This window comes from Pagrus pagrus, assembly GCF_965226575.1.
Source record: "Pagrus pagrus genome assembly, chromosome: 4".
NCBI lineage: Eukaryota > Metazoa > Chordata > Actinopteri > Spariformes > Sparidae > Pagrus > Pagrus pagrus.
In genome coordinates, this window is record NC_140188.1 from 5897733 (window position 1) to 5914859 (window position 17127).

Genomic DNA, 17127 nt, shown 5'->3' on the forward strand with positions numbered 1-17127 from the left:
TTTTTAAACTGGTTTCTATTTTTTAATAAACTACTGCACTGACTTGAATTAAAACTTTCTGTTACATGCACCCCATTACCATCTGTAGTTGTGTGTATTTAGATGCAGATCTAGACTAAAAGTTTTATTATGAGAAAACACATTTAGAGCATTGTGCATCCCCGGCAGAGATGTGTGCCTTTTGAGTTATTTCTAATCAACATAAGCTCACAGTAAGTTATTTGTTTTGTTTGTTTTTTCACAAATATTTCAAAGATCGTTATCTTCTCCTCCCTGAAGGAGGTGCAGTGAGTCACTCGGCAGCTAACCCTAAAATAATTTCATCATTAGTTTGAGTGGGTGGTGTCAGTTTCTCCTACATTTTTCTTTTATTAAGAATAAAATGATGATGAGAAACAGTGAATTTTCATAGTTTTTGTTTGTGCTTTTCTCTTTTGCAGCTTCCGTAAATAAAATATCAGTATCTCTAGTGGTTCCCAATACCTTTATTGAGCTTTATTGATTGATGCCTCTGAATTAATAATATTCATGGGAGTTCTGTACTAAAATACATTCTTTAAGGAACATGTTTCGCCGCATGAAGTAGAAGAGCTTAACACCATTCGATGCAATTTGCCAAAGAAATAATGACTGACTACAAAAGCAAAGGCTGTGAAAATCCAGTAATTGACATGTCAGGAATCCAGTCACAGGATGTCTCCGCAGAGATGTGATGTCTGTGCTGGAATCGTCACTTGGTGTGGAACAAGAGGGGCCTCACCATGCCGGCCAGGACCTTCGGAAGCTGGGAGGCAATGACCTCTGACATCATCTCTGGAAACTCCACTTTCATGGCGTCTGCCTGGATGAAGGTGCTCAGACAGAACAGGTTGACCTTCTTCACTATCTGTGAGAAAGGAGACATTCATGTTTGTCTTGGTTCTCATTAAATTTGCACCCAGATTAAGACATGAATTAATGCTGTACTGACCTCATGCATGGCGTCCATCAGTTTGGTGAGGTGGTAGAACCGCTGTGAGCTGGCCACCAAGCCCTTCTCCCTGGCATGGATAGCCTTGGTCAGCTCCCGGACGTAGTTTTGTCTCATCTCTTCAAATGCTCCCTGACTTTTGAGTCCTTCAAGAGGCACTGAGAAAAAAAAAATTTTCAAACAATCATTTCTTCATTCAGGGTTATTGTAGAAACAGACTCCATGGAAGCAAGCCTTCAGGAAGAGCACCATGCTTAGAAGCCAATTTGACAAAATGACCAAACCATGCAATAACAGCGTTGTGATGCTCATGGGGCCCAAAAAGACTTTTTCCCATTAGAAACGGCTATAAAACAGTGGGTAATTATTTTTACTTCTTTCTGTAGATATTAAAGACTCATGAAAACACGACTCTCAGTTTCAGGTGATTGTACACTAATGAAAATAAAATTATGACTAATATATTACCTCCGCCTAAAATGTAACACTGCACCTTTAAATGTAGTAAAACGATTACTCTGTTTTAAAACCTAAACAAATACTAAGGCACTGTAACAGGAGTTCCAGTCAACAATGGTGGTTTTAGAAGTAACATGCTGCTATTGAAAATAATGATTTCCAGTCAGTGTAAAACTAGGACTTCATAGCAGCCGCTACATAGATCTTTTTCAAGGTCCAGTCACCCTGTACAACACTCCCTTTATTGTGTGGCTCCACAGTAAATGGTCATCGAAGCTTCACATCTCTGTTTGCAACACTGTATACTGTACCTCGTGCAGTAAATACAAAAACGAAGGTCAACATAAGGTAAAAAAGTGAGTATCAGGTCTGATTCAGAAAGTCGCCTGTCTCTTACCTGTGTTGAGTAGTATTATGGCTTTCATGCAGAGAAATTCCTCACGGGTTACTTGAAGATTTGCAAACTCCTGGGGGATAAACTGTATCGCCAGGCAGAGGTCATAAATTGGAGATCTCCTCATTTGCTCCCTGACAGGCAAAAAAACATAAAATTGTTAATGTTTCTGAACAATTGTGAGCCTCTTTTTCATCCAAAATCATTGCTTTGTGAATCATTGTTTCAGTGTCATTTCTACAGCTCTTCATTTTCAATCAACTAGTCGAATTGCCTGTGTGATGGCGGTTACTTACTGACTCAGGACCAGATCAGGTGCAAAGTATAAATATTCACTGGTGACGTTCTGAAAGGAGCGCCACCCAAGAGCGAACACCATCAGGTTCATCCACGAGTACTGGATGAGGGTCATCTGGTCCGTGATGTGAAGACTGCGAAACCCTTGAAAGAAAAATATAATCCTACATTAGAGAACATTTAATTTGTCAGTCTCTTGCTCCTTTGTGGGTTTTTTTTAGCATATACCATCATACCCATAATCCTCTTATTTTAACATTTCCTGTGACAATCAAATGGTTTTATACAACTTGGAGTAACTTCTCTCATATCCAGTATTCATGTCATTACAAGGGCTTTTTTCTCTGAGTCAGTGTTTCAGGCTGAGACCTTCAGCGAGGCCTGCCAGTAGGTCCCCATGGCGACAACTGTGGTGACCCTGAGCTGCAGAGAGCTGTTACCTGGCAGAGACTTGGACCACTTGACGATCCACAGCAGCTGTTTCTCGCACAGCCTGTTGAGACTGTTGAGCAGGAGATGGGCAACCTCTGGCTGGCTGTTGTCGTAACCCGAGTACACGACCTCCGGTTCAATGTTTTCTAGGATACTGATGATCTGCTGGGAGAACTGCACCTCACGGATGCCCGGTATGCAAGACATGGAGTTCAAGGCCTGATTGTCGCTGGACATGGCCAAGTGAGACTGGAACATCAGGGACGGGGCCAAACCCAAGGCTTTCAACGCCCCAAAACGCTTCAGCTTCCTGCCTGTGACATGAATACAAGGCCAGGTTAGATTTGTGCTCATAACGCATCACAGAGATTCAGTTTCTTTCTTTCTATACTAAGTAAATTCACAATGTGATTGGTAAAATTGCTCAAACCTGCATTTGAAAAAAGGAGTTTAATATCTAATATTTAATATATATGGATCCAGTTAAATGGAATTTCGTAAATGTCTGTCTACTGATCTTAGCACTTTTAACACACTCTGATGCTAATCATGGTTTCACATTGTGACTTGGTGCTACATGGCCAATTGATTTATTTCTACCTTAATCCCGTACAAAAAGAAACCCAACCAAATGGTACCTCCGAGCATCATTCCAGCTTGATAGCACTTTCGGAGACGACACGCAGGGCAATTTTTCCTTCGGATTTTGTCCACAATGCAGTCATTTCGCCCAGCGCAGAGATAACTATGATGGCCTGTTGAGTGAAAGGGTACAGACAATGCACACAATTTGAACAGCGCTTGAATTTCAAACATGTAAGAAGGAGGAGAGGCACGTAATGAGGAGAAACATGTTGAAGGGCTCTCGACTATTAACAGAGCTTCTCCTAGACACTAAGGCAGCACTCCGAGGAGACGTCTAAAGAAGAAAATTAGATAGAGGCAAGGCTGTGAGGACAGAGTGACATGGCCAAAGTGAGACATAGTGGCTCTTACATATCTCGCATTACAAGATAACAAGAAAAACGTTCAAGATGAAGAACACAGTGAACACTGGTCAATGTGATACTGTTGCTAATGACCTTTAACAACTACCATAGAAGGTCAGTCAAATTTAACAAGGTAGCTCCCCTTTACAGCCTGTAACCCCTCATTTAGTGTTTCATTTTTCATCATTTTGTTAATTTGTACTGAACAATACCCACTGATATACATAAAAAACTAAATGAGGTAGCATCTGCAGGCACCCTAAAAATCAAGTATTATATATGTATGTACAATGGAATATAGTAACAACAGTGAACATAAACCAGCAGAACACAGGCAACAGAAAAAAGACACAGTGACCCAGGGTAAAATTAAGTTGGGAGAATTAAAGGCCTGAAAGCCTGAAAAAGGCAGTCAAACTGTCTGTTATAACTGATGTCTCAGGTTTTTCCCTTTCATAACAGCCCCAGTACAGTATTTATTTGGCTTGGACAATATTTGACAGAAAACAAGTAAAAAGCAAATTAAAAACAAGAACTTATTCTTGAAATGATTTTGTGAATAAGCACCAAACAGCCCGGAAAAAGATCACATAACTCACCTTCAACTGCTCTTTTAAAAAAGACTTTACAGCTCCCACAGGTTAAGACTCCATAGTGGCAACCAGATGCCTCGTCACCACAGATCATGCACATTCTCTGAGGTGGCAAACTGGATAAAGAAAAAACACACACTGATTGAGCTAAATTCATTTTTAAAAAACAGACAGGACCTTCTGTCTTCAAGCTGAAAACTGTCATTTTAAAACTTACTTTCCACATCGTGGTGAAAAGGTACATGGAGTAGGAAACATTAAGAGGTGAAACATCTGAGTTTAATTCTTTTGTGAGGAAAGGCAAGAGCTGATTATTGCTTTGACTAAGCATTCTGCTCTGACATGAGTGATAGGCTTTTAAAGCTTTATCAAGATGCTTCTCTCTGTGTTTGCCAGGTAAGATAATACTTAGGGACCCTGGTTTTATGTTAACATGTACGAGCGAAGAGGGAAAAAAAAGATTAATGGTTTTGAAGGGGCTATTTTATGGAGCTTTCTGATGCCCCGAAGTGCCAAAACCAATACCGGACAAAATGGGATGAGATGTTCTCATTCACTATCGTTTTCACTGCAGACGAACTGAGTCATTATCAGGCAAAAGTTTGTTTGTTCCACTTTCTCTGACTCAGAAACATCCTGAGTGACTCAGACAGTTAGTTGTTGAGTACTGGAAACTACTTTGTTCAAACACTCATCTTTAATTACTATCTGATCATATATTTATGTAGGCGTATGGACGTATCTAACAAAACTGTTGTCTACTTTCCATCTTTAAACTCCAACTGTCACACATGGACGCATAAGTTAACGTTATGATAAAAACAGTCAGATGGAACTTTATATTTCATCTCGACAGTGACTTCAGGTTGAATGTTGTAGTAGTTAACTATTACCCGAGGAATGTAGAGAAGGGTGATGGGTTCCTCTGAGACAGGGACTGGCTCTGGATCCCATCATAGCCGTTGTGTGTGAACGGGTCCTCGGGTAACCCTGCGGACTGGACCCAGTACTGAGGCTCAGCCAGAGTAGTCTGCATCTGCCAACGGGGAACCTCGTTCTTGTACATCGCCAGTTGCTGGGCTGTGTGCCTGTTTGAATCAAAGCTGATGACAGCTTTCCCGGACAAACCACACCTGGAGTCTGTCCTCACCTGGCTCAGCGCCGGCAGCTGCTCTGATTGGTTCAGGTCGATCAGAAAGTTTGGAGATCGGGCTGGAGGGATCGTGAAGCTTGTCGACTCCCTGTCGCTAAGCCCCAGCTGCTGCTTCCTGTTGGTCTCACAGCAGGTGTCAAGAGCAGGTATCTCCGATGATGGATCGAAGCTGGGACAGGGTGTATCCATAATCACAGAAGGCTCCTTTTCATCTTTGATGAACTTACACGCTCCGGTTGTGGAGGAGAGGCTTAAACTTGCGCCTGGTAAACTTTCGGATGGGGCCACATTCGTCCCCTGGACGTTTACAAAATCTTCCCAAGGCACACTGTCACACTTCAGATATTCACTGCGTGCATACAAGTGTTTTGCAACAAGTGAACCATCGAGTATGTCACAGTCTTTGAAAACTGCGCCATCGCCGCTTGAATTCAGACCGTGGATCAGTGTGCCAGTGTTTCCAAAATTACGCACGGAGGAGGACATGCAAGTAAGAGACTGTGAGTCGCTAGATAATTTAGTATTACTGTACCCAGCTTCAATCAAGTTGCTCACTCTTGTATCGGTGGAATCAGCGATCGAAGTACTGATAGCGCTCATCCTTTCGTTTATTTCACTTTCCATTTTCTGAACCGCGACGCGCACTGCAGAGAGTGGAGTGCACCCGAGGGCTGGACGGTGTGTGATAAGTTGTAGCTCAGAGTCCTTCCTGTGGTCCTCCTCCTCTTCGGGGAAGGCTGTGACTTCGCCTTTCTTTCACACAAGAGTCTACTCCATAAAATTTAACAGCTGCTCAGAGAAGAAAAACAACTTTTAGCATAATGATGACGAGGCATTGAAGGTGCGCATTTACAAATTGAACCTTGCATATTTAAGTTAATTAGCCTACTACTATATTTCTTTGTTCGGGTTGTGATGTCATGTTTCAAAGTTGAATGGATCATTAAGCTAAAAAGCCAATCCTCTAAAGGATGACAAACGTATGGAGAAACACTTCCCTTACAGCACATCTATAGCAAATTGGCCAGCCAATGAGAAGCCTGGACGATGGATCACTTCTATTTCAAGGGCCATTAGTCTCCTCCCTGCTGTTCACGAATGAGGTAGTTACGACATGGTGACATTTTTGGCCAAATATTGGAAAGGAGGTGCTCATGGGAGATGAGACAATAATACTATGCTGTCATTAAGTTCATAATTATCCCTGAACTCATTCACAATCATCCACCAGCCCTGCTGAGTTCAACTAAAGGTCGAGACCCAAAATGATGTTGCCATTATTTTTACTGGGTTGGTGTGTATGTGTTTCTGGAGACACGTGGGGGATTGGAGGACAAAATCACTTCCCATTTGCGTTTTAAAGTTTTGTTTACCACATTGGGACATCATCCAATCTAACTTGAAAGTCTAAGTTCATCTGCTGCTGTAAATATTTGAGTTAGCTTAGTTTAGGTTGAGTAGTTTGTTTGAACTCTTACTTTAAGTTTTCTCTTAGTGAAACACAATTTAAAGTTAACTGAACTTGAAAATCTTCAGTTAATTTAAGATATTAAGTTGAATCAATGACTGTTCAGTAACACTGACAATCGTTGCAATTAAATTTGATTCCCTTACATTTAAAGAGTACTTTGAAGAGTCAGTTCTTCATTTCACACAAGAAACATCAGCAGTTGCACCTGTTGGTACTTTGTTCCAGCATTTCCATAGACATTATATTAATTTGATAAAAAAAAGTGATAAAGTTTGATAAAGTAAAGATTGAATTAAATACAAACCTTTAACATGGTTAGCATGTTAGTTTTTTTTTTCGTTATTGTGAAAAATGACTTTCCTAAAAATGTAATTAAGACATGCAGCAAGTTTCCATAACATGTGTTTTCTTCAACCTATAACAAAGAAGGGTCTCAGGACAGTTTTACCTCTCAAACAGTGCATGCTGAGAAGTCTGCCATTATGCTAATCATGTATATTACATTCATCCAACTCATCATTTAAAAGTCAAAAGACTTCAAGTTAAAAGAACTTGTGTTGTCAGTTCAAGTTCTGAAGTGGTCTGAAAATAAAAAGCTATAAACTTTAAGTTTTATCAACTTGAAACAAATGAAACTTGTGTATGTATAATGAGTTAATCAGAAAAGATACGTTGATTCCACTAAATTCTGTAATGACTTTTTACAGTGTGCAAGTAACTTAAATTATGTGAAGCCAAAGGTGTTAAAATAAAACTCTTAATGTTTCTGTTAGTTTCATTTTCAAATCTCTGCACATTTGCATCTATTTTTGCAGCTGCTTCTCAATTCACACTTAATGTTTTTGCTTTGTATTGGATAAATGCACATGAACTGCATTTGATCAAGTAACGAGTATTTACTTATGCATCGTCTGTGTGGTGGTGCTCTATATTTCTTAAGGAGTCATGACAGCATCCTAATCTCCTTTCATGTAATTTACATTTCTGTTATCCTAATTAGATAACAGAGAGGGTTTGCTATTCCAGTTAATCAGCTGAGGGAAGATGTTGTTGATGCTTGTAGTTGTGATGCTCACAGAGACCTTGGCCCCTTTCTCCTGCGTCATCTGTTTGATATCAGAGGGGATTCTCTGGCTGTGGCCTACATAGTTGGATAAGTGTTTTTCATTCCTATCTTCATGATGTGTTCTTCAAATGCTGTAATGGCCTGGCTTTACGACAAAGTTGTAATCTGTAAATGTGATTACAACTTTGCAACAAGCAGCTGTGATGCTCATGTTTCACAGTGGCAACCAAAAGCTTTTAATTCTTGTGTAATCGAGTATAAAGGCCTCATAATAGCTCTGTTCATGGACTTGACAGCTCACGTCTGGTGGTAGCTTTTACCCGCCTGGCCTGACTTTAGAAGGTGGTGAGCTGTGTCTACATGACAGGTCAGACTATTCTCAGACATTTGTCTTGCTTCACAGAATGCAGCATCTGCTGTGACCATTTAAAAAACCCATAAAGTCCATGAGGTGAAGATAATCCTTTAATTATATCCATTAACCATTATGCTTAAGTGATCAACATTTTCATTACACACAACATAAAAAATTCAAAAGTTAATGGTCTTGTATTAAACTGGAGTCCTGCTGGATAATTTTAAGGTTACTGAAAAAAAATGATTATCTCATAACTTGAGATTAACAGAAAGCTGTGAGGGCAGTCATTACAAACAAGCTTTCATTTATTTTTATGTTATATCTGACTTATCAACCATTTTTTTTACTATCTTAAACTGCTTTTACTCCAGATGGAAAAATCGTCTCTAAATCAAAGTCTAAAAATCAGCAGTCGGTGGTGCATATTAGCATACGTAACAGAGTGCGACCATGTAAACTGTACACAAACATGGACAGTGACAAGAAGTATTTGATGACTTCTACTCCCAAAGTGATACATCTACACAAAGGAAAAAAATAAAGGATGTTAACAATATTATTATATTTAAAATACAGAATATAAATGTTTCAGTTTTTGTCCAAAAATGTGTATTAAGTCGGTGCATAAGGGCCCTTTGACCCTGACTGAATGACTGAATGAAGTCCAGTTAATACATGTCTAATATCTACATTCTTTAAGAAAGTATAGCCAGCTAGCTCTTCTGCTCTTCTCTCTGGTGAATGTTCATGACTTCTCCCAGTTGCCTGATGAGCTTTGCCAGTGTCTCCATGTCCTGGTTCCCCCTTTCCAGCAGCTCATAGCGCAGACTGGAGATGTCCTGTTTGATCTCTTTCAGTTCACCTGTGGGACAGTAAGTGAAACAGCATCAAATGAGGTTTTGTAATTATGTGATCCAGACATGAAGAGCACTGTATCCAGAAGACCTGCTGTACTCACCTTCATTCACTTCATCATTGTCTTTATCTCTCTGCGCTTTTAAGATGTATCTTTTGATGAGGCGATTCATTATCTTCTGTGATAAAGAATAGAAGGTTAGAGTCCTGAACTGATCAGTTATTTGTTCTTAAAAAATCACAAGTGTACAGAAAAAAGACTGACGCTGATACACTTTTAGCTTTGCATCTACATGAAAGATTTTGACTTAAAAAAGAGTGTAAATAATGTCTTTTCAAATCAATTTTGGGTCTCGTGGCTTCAAGAGTCTTTGAATTATGCCAGTCGAGCTGAACGGAGGCTTTTTTTTATGTTTTAAAACAAATCCCAATCTACTTCAGGTGTTTAAGAGAATGCTGTAATCCAGTTTCGCTGTGAAGCTCCAGAAATGTTATTTGGACAATGAAACTTCACCCAACTTTCCATCAGCATGAGGCTGAGCAGAAAAACACAGAACTTTTATTTTTGATGGAACTTTTATTGTGTCCTCCAGATATGAGGTACCACAGTCCCACTAAGTCACTGACGCTGCATCATTTATGGTCACATGTCTATGAGTATAAAACCAAAAAACAGCTCTGTTATTTACAGGTTCATTAGCACTGAAAGTTGCTTTACTTGGTGGCGGGTTGGACAAAGTGATTCTTCCACGCTCAGGTCCTCCTGTTGCCTCAACTAAGATTGAAGACAAGAAAAAAAAGATGAAGCAAAGTTAATACTTATTTTAAAACATGCTTGTAAGGAGCACACTTACACCTGCAACTCCTAAATGTGACACAAGAGGGCGCTGTAGACCAGTTAGAATATAGGTCAACCTTGCCTTTTACATTCAAGAGAATGAATTTGGTAATTTCCTCCCCTTGAAATATAATTTTTGTCGGCAGCTGCTTCCTCACCTTGTTAAGCTCCATCTCATCATTTGGATTTTCCTTGCCTTTGCCTTGAGGTACATCCCAAAGAAATTCCCTTATCCCCAGCAAGAAGGAAATGACAGATGTGGGGTTGGGTACGAGGTTGAAGGGCACAGGCAGTGTGCCACCATACTCAAAGTACGAGAGCCACAGTTTAGCTCTGGCAAACTTCCACTCAACGTCAGCATCATCCTGCACCAACAGAAAATGAAACAGTAAGGAGGGGGGAGAAACATTCGATGTGCAACAGGTGAATATTCAGAGATTTAATCAAATGAATCAACTTCCAAATGATGCTAAATTTGGAAACCATTACAGGACCTTACAGCTAATTGGTCATTATCACCCATAGTAGGCTATACATGACACAAACTGGAAGAGTAATTTAGCGATGTAGATGCTGAAGACGTACCTCAATTTCCTGGAAGGAGCTGTTGAACATGGCAATGAGCATATTCAGCAGGACAATCACCATGATGATGTTGTACACCCCGTACAGAACATAGCCAATGTTCTCAATGAACTTATGGTCGATGTTAATGACCACTGATTTCACTTCTGACAAGCCAAAGATGGCCCAAAATAACGTTTTGAAACTCTCCTCGAGCCTGGAGGAATAGAGAGATGGAAATTAAACAAGTGTAGAGCAACCAATGTATTACTCTAATATTTAGCTGTCTTCCAGTCTGTGTTAATGCAACAGTTTACAGTCGACACTCACGTTGTAAAGGCATCGTTGTATTTGGCTCCGAGGTAGTATGAGTACAGATTGAACATTCCCACCATGAAAGCCACAAAAACTGTTATGAAAATCACCATGAACTTAAAGATGTCTTTCACTGTTCTTCCCAGAGAGATCTGCAAAGGCCCAAAGCTCTCATTGGCTGGCAGAATGTATGCAATGCGAGAGAAACTCAGCACAACCGCAATTGCATAGAGGCCTTCAGAAATAAGCTGCGGGTCTGAGGGCATCCAGTTGACTCGAGCTGAAAGTAAACCAATTTGACAGTTTGCAGTCAGTAAACTTTCACTCCATTTAGATCACTGCATGTGTATAGAACTGCTACATCTAACTCAATTGTGTAGTCATTTTCATAATGAATTAGCCAGAAAATCAAGTAAAGTACGTAAAGTCAAAAACAGTCAGTCAGGACACTTTACACCAGTGGTTCCCAACCTTTCTCCTTAAGGGGTCCCTTTCTATCATTGAGTTAGCTGACGACTCCTGATTAAGTGACATGTTTAATGTACAGTTCATATTATATTCACTGCATAACAATAACAGTCGAGAACATCTGATTATACCACATAATGCAGTAAGTCCATGAGGTTTATGTAAAACAAGTGATTCTGAATTTGAATTTTGAGCAGATTAACTAATATTTTGGAGAACTTTTTATGAAGTTCACCGAAATGAATGAAATCCTGAGATATAGGCCAAGTTTTCTTATACCCCTGAAACTAAAGAAGACTTCATGAACTCCTATGAAGCCTTGGCAACCCCTAATGGGGGTCAGAACCCTAGGTTGGGAACCAGTGCTTTATGCAACTAGGTGTAACATTAATTCTGAATTCTTTAGTCCACTTACCCAGCTGGAAATATTGTATCTCAAAGGGCAACGTCATGTTGGACAGGTCAGTATAGTGCTTGTCAACATAACACTGGGCAGAGTATGCATGCCAGAAAGCCATTAATCTGGCAATGAAAGAGGTCATAAAAATAGACAAAATACTAAAGTCAAGAAGGTTCCAGGGTTCTGAGAGGTATTCCCGGATGTCCTGTGACCAAATATCTTTACATTCCTCCCATATCTTCCCTGTGGGAAAACAAATCAGAAATTTTTTTGTCAGTCATGCTTTGTTTCTCTCTCAAATGTCAAATGAAATAATGGCTGATATATTTTGAACATGTATAAACATGATAAATAAGGCTTACATTGATAGTCTTATCACATAGGATTTAGTAATGCTGTCTGGCTCGCCTGTAGAGCTAAGTGACAGTGTCACCTTGACTTTGGGAAGTCATTACAAGTCTGATTTATTATGGTACATGTGGTAAGAATACATAATTATCTATGAGGGCCATTTCCTAGCATGATAGATGTTTGGGGATTTATAACTCCTCAATGACTTGCAATATCCTTGACCCTGCATGCGCCTGCATGAATGATGTAATTGTAAAAAGTGTGGGAGCTTGACTTAAACTATGAGAAGAAGACAGGGCTGAGTGTCAGAAAGATGGGAGAGGAATAAATTAACATAAATAAAAGATATACCAACATAATAGAAAAAAGATTTGACAGCTAGTTCAGATGTGTGTGAGAATTTAGGGGTGTGTGTGTTTAAACTCCTGACCTATGACCCAGGATATGATGAGAATCTCCATCCAGGTGAAGGGGGTGGTTTTCATACGGAACAGCTGCGAGGGATGATCGTGGATGGTCATGTTAGGCAGCAGCGATGTTCCTCCAAACCGGTCTGCTGCATTTAGGACCAGCAGGCAAAGAAATATCATAAAGGAAGCTGCGTGGGCCACAAACTTCAGGAAAGGTCCACACACAAGTTTTCCTAACTGAAACAAGTCAGGGGATGGCAAAAAGAATACAGTTCAACATTATTTTCTCTAACAGAACATCATCTTTACACACAGAAAGAGATTAATCAGGACTAAAACACCCAACTTTCTTCTATATAGCAGTAAATGCCAGCATGTTAAAACTAGGGCTGAACGATATGCAAAAAATAAATAAATCATATTGCGATTATTTTGACATATATTGTAATTACAATATGAAAAACAATTTTAGTGGGAATCGTCATTTCTGCATTTCGTTTTCACTGACAAAAATTTTTAGAAATAATAATGATTTCTGCAGGGGTCTGTGCTAAACAAGTATGTTTCCTTAGTTCTTTTGAATATAATTTGTATGCTGGGGCATCTCTGCAGTACCACAATGCTTTATGTGTTTATGTTTTACCTTTATCATATAATTGCTGCCCCTGCAATTTGGATACTGCAATTGGCCGTATAGTGATTTTGATTTTATTTTAGTTGTTGTTCAACCATAGTTAAAACACAGACTTACCATTCAAGTTTTGTGACATTATTTTACAGGTTACTGAAGTCATTTAAACCTGCCTTAATGTAGTTTGATCACTTTGGAAGAACTCCACAACAAGCTGATGAACCCACAGCCAGGACATATTATTGCCTTATAAAGTTTTTGTATTTTATGTTTTAGCAATATTGTCCTTTTTAAACATCCAACACCAGACAAGGTGCAACACTGGAGTCATGCCAAATGTAAGTCTAACTTTTCTTGTGACTAACCTTACTCGATGGTGCTATCCAGTACATAAAGGCCAGGACAGGCAACCCAACAGCTACACCAAGGACAAGAAGGATTTTAACCGCTGTGGTTTGCTGACGTAGTCCATACAAGTTCTCGTACCAGATGGAGAGGAGCTGTTGTTGGCAGTTTGGATGTGCCACAAACTGAGAGAAGGAGCGTAAGTGGAAGGAATTATTTGTTGAAGGTTGAATATGAACACAAGTACATCAATTCTAATCCTGGAAATGAAAGTGTTCCTCTCACATGCTTACCTTTTTAACTTCATATTTTATTGCAAGTTTTAACCTGATAAGGTTTTGTCTGCCGAAGGTTTCAGAGCTTTGGCATAATTCAGTGTCTCCATTTAAGATGGCCTTCACCTCCTCTGTGTTTCGACACAAATCCAGAAGTCCCACCACAAAGTCTTTACACTGCATGGACAGTTTCTGGTAATCATTCTGTAACACACAACGGCAACATTGTTCTTTATATGAATCACTTATAACACAAACTGCAAAAATCCTGTCATAACTGCAGATAGTAATCTTTTCCTCAACATGATGCACAGCTGTTGTCCCTGAACTCTGAAAAAATCAATAACACTTAACTTGAAGGTCCAGTGTGCCGGATTTAGGTTTTTTTAAGAGCAGGAATATAATACAATATTGGTAGAAATGGAATATAATGTTGTGTTTTCATGAGTATAGAACCACCTGAAACTAAGAATCATCTTTTTGTTACATTAGAATGAGCCTGTCTACAGAGGGAGTTGGTTCTCGTCCACGCAGTCTGCCATGTTGCACCGGCATGTTTCTACAGTACAGAGCAGACGTACCAAAGGCTGGCTCTAGAGGCTGCTAAATCCTTCACACTGGACCTCTAAAAACTGTACCTTGAACTCCTTCTCAGTGTTGGCCAGTACTGCAAGCTCATTGCCCAGCTCCAGAGCCGCCATCACAGGGTCTTCATTGGAAAGTGACAGATACGCTGGACTGGCCAGACCTTTATACGCATGGATACGGGATTGTGAGTGACTAAATGAGTCATGCTTTTGCTGCTCGCTGCAGGTCCTGCACTGGCAGAAGTAGTCATGGGGCCGCTCTATACGGGCCCCCTTCGTAAGAAGTATATGCACTATTTCATACTCGTGGCACTGGGAGGCCAGGATGATGGGGGTGATGTCGTGTGAGAACCGTGTGCCATCCTCATCATAGGCAAAGAAATCATCATGTGTCTCGGCCTGACTGGGACTGTTAGTCAGCCTCTGACTGTCCGCAAAGGCCTCATGGCTCAGTATGGCCTCCACTATACGGATGTAGCCTTTACTGATGGCTAACAGCAAAGCATCTCCTATTCTAGCGAGGTCTTTCTTCATAAGCAGGAGCTTTGTCACATCTAAATGCTCATTGGCAACTGCCAGCTGCAATGCATTCTGGCCCATGTAGTTCACACAGTTGACATTGAGGTCCGGCAACTCATCTAGCATCCGCCTCACTTCAGCAATGTTACCATATTCTGCAGCATCTAAGAAAAGCTCCTCTGTCATGGAAAGGCAGGAGGAGGACTGAGCTTGAGACAGGTAACCAGCTCCCCGTAAAGCTTGTCTCCGGGGTTTGGCCATGACTGGCCGCAGCATCATGGCTCTTCCGTCATTGCTCCACCTAAACACAGATTAATATATTTTAGATCATATGACACTATATGGCTGATACCTTATCTTTGTAAATGTAAATTTAGTAGGAGTTACTGTTAGTTTCTTACTAAGCACACACAATATTTTCAGTGGTCAGCTCGTTTAGGTAAATGAGCATCAGCTCCATCTATATATCCAAAAAGTCTCTGGGAATGAGACAAGAAGACCTAAGAAATGAATGAAGAACAGGGTGCAGTGGACAGCTTGTCTCAGCTGAATTATAACTCTCACTACATGTGTGACACCACCCACAGCTTCATCATCTGCTCTCCTTCATTTCATTGCCTGGTGCTGTCCATCCACTCAGTCTCTGTCTGATAGTTGGATGAATTTTGCATTTCTGGAATATTATACGACAATGTCATCAAGTGTTTGACAGTTAGTCCAGTGGTAAACTTTTATTTACAGATTCAAATATAATGTTAAGATCATTCATTAGACTATGACAGATGATGACCATATGACAGAGACTATTTTTAATGCTAATTATGTTTTATGTCAACGTCAAACAAGTAAATCTTCTTTCTGTCCAGTAATTACATTAGAATAACGTGGTTATCTCAGGAGCTAATTACTTCAGCTCAGATGATGATAGATGGTGACAACGTCCCTTCATTCAATCATAATTAGCGTTAATACGATTTTACACAACTGAACAACCTGGTGAGCGCAGGCAGAGTACAGAATATGTTTTAATACAGAGTGAATTCATCAAACTATCCATCTTTGACATCTAGTCTCTCTCAGCTGAGACAAGATACAATTGAAACTATGTCATGTTGATCAGCCAGAAGGTGCAAAAAACTAAAAAGAACTGGTATGATCACAACATGACATTTTTATGACAAGTTTTTGGGGTTTAAAAAGGCATAGGTAGCCGCTCTGTGTGGCTTTACCTGCATGGATTTCAGAGAATGCCTTGCTGTTTTTGTTCTGCTGCTCTTCTTCATCATGACAGGCAGCTGTTGGCATGATGGATTACAACACTGGCACTTCCTGCACTACTTTAATGATGTACTGTGTGATAGATAAGCTTCTTCTGCCGCTGACGTCATTAGGTGATTTGTGTGTATGTGCATGTGATGGTAACATTTCTAGTAACTGAAAAAAGAAATCTGTGTCACATCTCAGAGAGGTAGACATCATTTAAGATGCTACATGACAAGGGCAGGCACAATACTGCAGGATGAGATCACTGAGTGATAGTCTCTTACAGTGGCTCCTTTCCTACATCATGGGCCTGAAGCTTTTTCCATAGAAGCCTTACCAAACATGTCATCTGCAGTATGTATCATAAATGTTTCACAGCAATATAAAAAGTCAGGATGGTCCACTCACCTCTCAGAACACTGATGTCCCAAACGACCTCACTTTCACATCAAGTCGACCCAAAACTACGTCCAAAGGCGGCCACATGCACCTCGTGCAGCCTATGTTCCACACATGTCAGCCGGCTGACCACCTGTGAGTGTGACTCTCACCCAGCGTCCCACCTTGAGTCTGGATGCTGACGGTACGTGCTGCCTCTCCACGCCCAGTGGGCGGTTTTCTAGCTGCTTTAAAGGTATCTTGTATATTATATGATGTAAGCATTTGTTGTCAGGTCCTGTTGTGGAGATAACTGTTTATATCTCAGTTTTACTTTCTTAATTTTATGTAGTATGACCGGTAAGCCCAAAAAGCAAGACATTGAAGCACTATGTCACACTAATAGAGGATTGCATTTACCTACCTGGTTGTCCCATAAACTGAGGCGCAAGGCTAAAGGATTATTTTCTTAGGAACTATTTGTAATCGTCAGTGTGCAGGCTGCAGGCAGCACCACCACTAATGCTCTATATGGTGTTTGACACACTGAAAATAGATTGGATGCAGTGGCATAAACAATCTGTAAAAAGCAGATTTTCCTAAATCCTCTTAACTCAAGGTGCCATCAAATGCAACATGTGATAACGACACGTGTGCCTTTATATTTTATGAGGCATCATTCATGAGCAGATATAGCCAAGGCTGTGCAAAAACAAGCCTCTTTAAGACAATTAGACAATTATGTG

The 17127-nt window shown here is 40.2% G+C and overlaps 2 protein-coding genes across 5 annotated transcripts; both read right to left on the reverse strand.

Moving 5' to 3' along the window:
• Positions 1 to 465: 465 nt before the first annotated feature.
• pgr (progesterone receptor) lies at positions 466 to 6288 on the reverse strand. The gene is made up of 8 exons (XM_084350284.1): positions 5028 to 6288; positions 4141 to 4250; positions 3191 to 3307; positions 2561 to 2866; positions 2120 to 2264; positions 1827 to 1957; positions 971 to 1128; positions 466 to 886 (listed from the first exon to the last, which is right to left on the reverse strand). Exons 1-8 carry the CDS (start codon positions 5909 to 5911, stop codon positions 731 to 733), a joined length of 2007 nt encoding a protein of 668 aa, XP_084206410.1. The 5' UTR covers positions 5912 to 6288; the 3' UTR covers positions 466 to 730.
• A 1983-nt stretch (positions 6289 to 8271) lies between these two features.
• On the reverse strand, positions 8272 to 16615 carry trpc6b (transient receptor potential cation channel, subfamily C, member 6b). 4 transcript variants are annotated; one of them, XM_084351923.1, is made up of 12 exons: positions 16412 to 16615; positions 14273 to 15041; positions 13653 to 13838; positions 13385 to 13544; positions 12404 to 12529; positions 11638 to 11865; positions 10770 to 11034; positions 10461 to 10656; positions 10034 to 10240; positions 9756 to 9812; positions 9141 to 9216; positions 8272 to 9044 (listed from the first exon to the last, which is right to left on the reverse strand). In XM_084351923.1, the coding sequence occupies exons 2-12, from the start codon at positions 15017 to 15019 to the stop codon at positions 8896 to 8898; spliced, it is 2397 nt and encodes a 798-aa protein (XP_084208049.1). In that variant the 5' UTR covers positions 15020 to 15041; positions 16412 to 16615; the 3' UTR covers positions 8272 to 8895. The 4 variants fall into 4 exon arrangements, with proteins under 4 accessions (XP_084208049.1, XP_084208050.1, XP_084208048.1 ...); XM_084351924.1 differs by having other exon boundaries at positions 11782 to 11865; positions 12404 to 12620; positions 13380 to 13544; XM_084351922.1 differs by having other exon boundaries at positions 12404 to 12620; positions 13380 to 13544.
• Between the last annotated feature and the right edge of the window lie 512 nt (positions 16616 to 17127).